This window comes from Bombina bombina, chromosome 3 (genome assembly GCF_027579735.1).
Source record: "Bombina bombina isolate aBomBom1 chromosome 3, aBomBom1.pri, whole genome shotgun sequence".
NCBI classification, from domain to species: domain Eukaryota; kingdom Metazoa; phylum Chordata; class Amphibia; order Anura; family Bombinatoridae; genus Bombina; species Bombina bombina.
In genome coordinates this window covers 1096594293-1096596390 of record NC_069501.1, presented here as the reverse complement: position 1 = coordinate 1096596390, position 2098 = coordinate 1096594293, and the positions used below count along the sequence as shown (strand labels likewise).

Here is a 2098-nt window from a genome sequence, read left to right as displayed (position 1 = left end):
AAAACACCTTGCTCCTATCTATGTTTGTGGTTTTCTACGATCACCCTGCTACAAAGTCCTACCTCTCATGTGAGCTATTTTGGATCTATCACCATCAGTTTTGTGCAGCTGCTGCACAAGGATCTGAGATGGATTCGGCATAACAACCTGTAGCCGTGAGTGGCTTCTGACGTCATCCCCTCTCTGGAATCTCGGACTCTCCGTGAGCAAACAAATAGCACGGGCGTGTTGTCAGACCCCCCTCTGAAGCTCCGGTCTCTCTCTCCTTATCTAAGGCGGTAACGTACAGTGCTTAAAATAGCTACCCCATCCTTGTGAACTACTGTTGATATCCGCTGCTAACTTCTGCTTCTGTGACTCCCTTGACTACTGCACACTCTGACTAACCCTCTGCTGCACAATAATTGAGCTTGTAGTTTTATTAACCAAATATCTGCCTGACATCTTGCTATTATCTTCAGTTGACGAACTGTCTTGCTGCATAAACTGCATTGTTATACGAACTGTCTTGTTGCATAAACTGCATTGCTATATGAACTGTCTTGTTGCTTAACCGCATTGCTATATGAACTGTCTCTCTGCTAACATATTTGCCTGCCTATAAGTGGGAACACTCACAGTACACAACTGTAATCTCCTAGAGGCTGATATTCATCTACCTACCATTTTGACTACATTTCTCTATAAAACCATTGTGCAGCTGATCTCCATTACTTAACACAATATATAGCTGTGTATGCGCCCCAGTGCTGCAACAGTTACTTCAGTGTATCATTTTACTAAGTATTCTTTCACTCTGTATACATGCAGCAGTGACCCTCAGATCAATGAGCAAAAACAAGGTTCTTGTTAAATCTTATGAACCTAAGGTTTGGTGTGAGACTGAGTGGTCCTGAAATTAAGGATATACAAGTGTACTTAAACCGTAACATACTCTGACTATCTCTCTCCCCACCCGCTCTATCCTTCCTTTCCTTATTCAAACTTCGGCTTGCCCTCTCTTTGCTATGACTCCGACTGTCCCTTTCTTTTCTCTCCCTGCTCCGACTTCTACTTTTACTTCTGGTACCACCTCTATCTGATCTCCCTTTTGCCCTATCCTTACTGTGGCTCCTGGAATTTCTCCTATCTTTGCTTCAACTTTGGCTTTTTCTGTCCCATCCTCTGCTCCGACTGCGTGACCGGGATCGGGATCTGGAATGGCTACTCCTGCTCCTACGCAAATGAGATAAAGATCGGCTACGAGATGAGGAGTGTTTGGCCAAGGAGCTAGCCCTGTCCACCACCAGTTGAATCTTCGTTTATATCTGTTCCATCAAGTTTCTCAAGCGCATGCATCATGTCAGCATGCGATCGAAATTCAATGACTCCCTCATTTTGAAGCCGTTGATGAGCATCAGCACACGTGACCTCACCAGCCTGATGCATGAAATCCTTCAGATCCTGCCAGCTGCATCTTCTGGACAGGTTCTCTACCCGTAGACGGTACATAGTGCGGACTGGAGGGCCAAACTTATCGCTACCACTTCTGTGGCTACCATACCCACTGCGAGAATCCCTTCTAGGAGCATGTGCATGCTCTACGATCACTCTCTCTCCACACAGATCCCTCCCATTCATCTCATAAACGGCATTATCTGCATCACGAAGGTCCTCAAACTCAACAAAGCCATATCTGTTCTTAAGATCCACCTCTATGATTTTTCCAAAGCCTTTAAAGAATCTCTCGACGTCCCGTTCCCTGACTCGGCGATTCAAACGACCAATATAGATTCTCGGCATGGAGGATGAACGTGACATAATGCAGCTGAGCAGGAGCGAAACTTGTTACGGCCTTTTAGCAAGGAGACAGCAAAGACTAAAGCGCGGGCTCCGAACCGGAAGAACGACTTAGTGGGCGGACTGCTTGGTACCTCGCAAAAAACGTGAGAGTTTGTGCGAGTGTTACGTGGTCATTTAACATCCAATCAGGACACAATATAGCATTTAATCTACAGCACAGACTCCAAATAGTATGTCACTCTCACACAGCATAACTTGCCAGCAACCTTCCTGCACCTTCCCCCAACTGGAAGGAATTTACATTTGCATGTGTATT

The 2098-nt window shown here is 45.5% G+C and overlaps 1 protein-coding gene across 1 annotated transcript; it reads right to left on the bottom strand.

The window, feature by feature from the left end:
• Positions 1-943: 943 nt before the first annotated feature.
• On the bottom strand, positions 944-1882 carry LOC128652090 (serine/arginine-rich splicing factor 4-like). Its single transcript, XM_053705036.1, is given in 2 exon segments — positions 944-1299; positions 1301-1882. Coding segments are annotated over 2 exon segments (663 nt in total). The 5' UTR covers positions 1801-1882; the 3' UTR covers positions 944-1136.
• Positions 1883-2098: the final 216 nt, after the last annotated feature.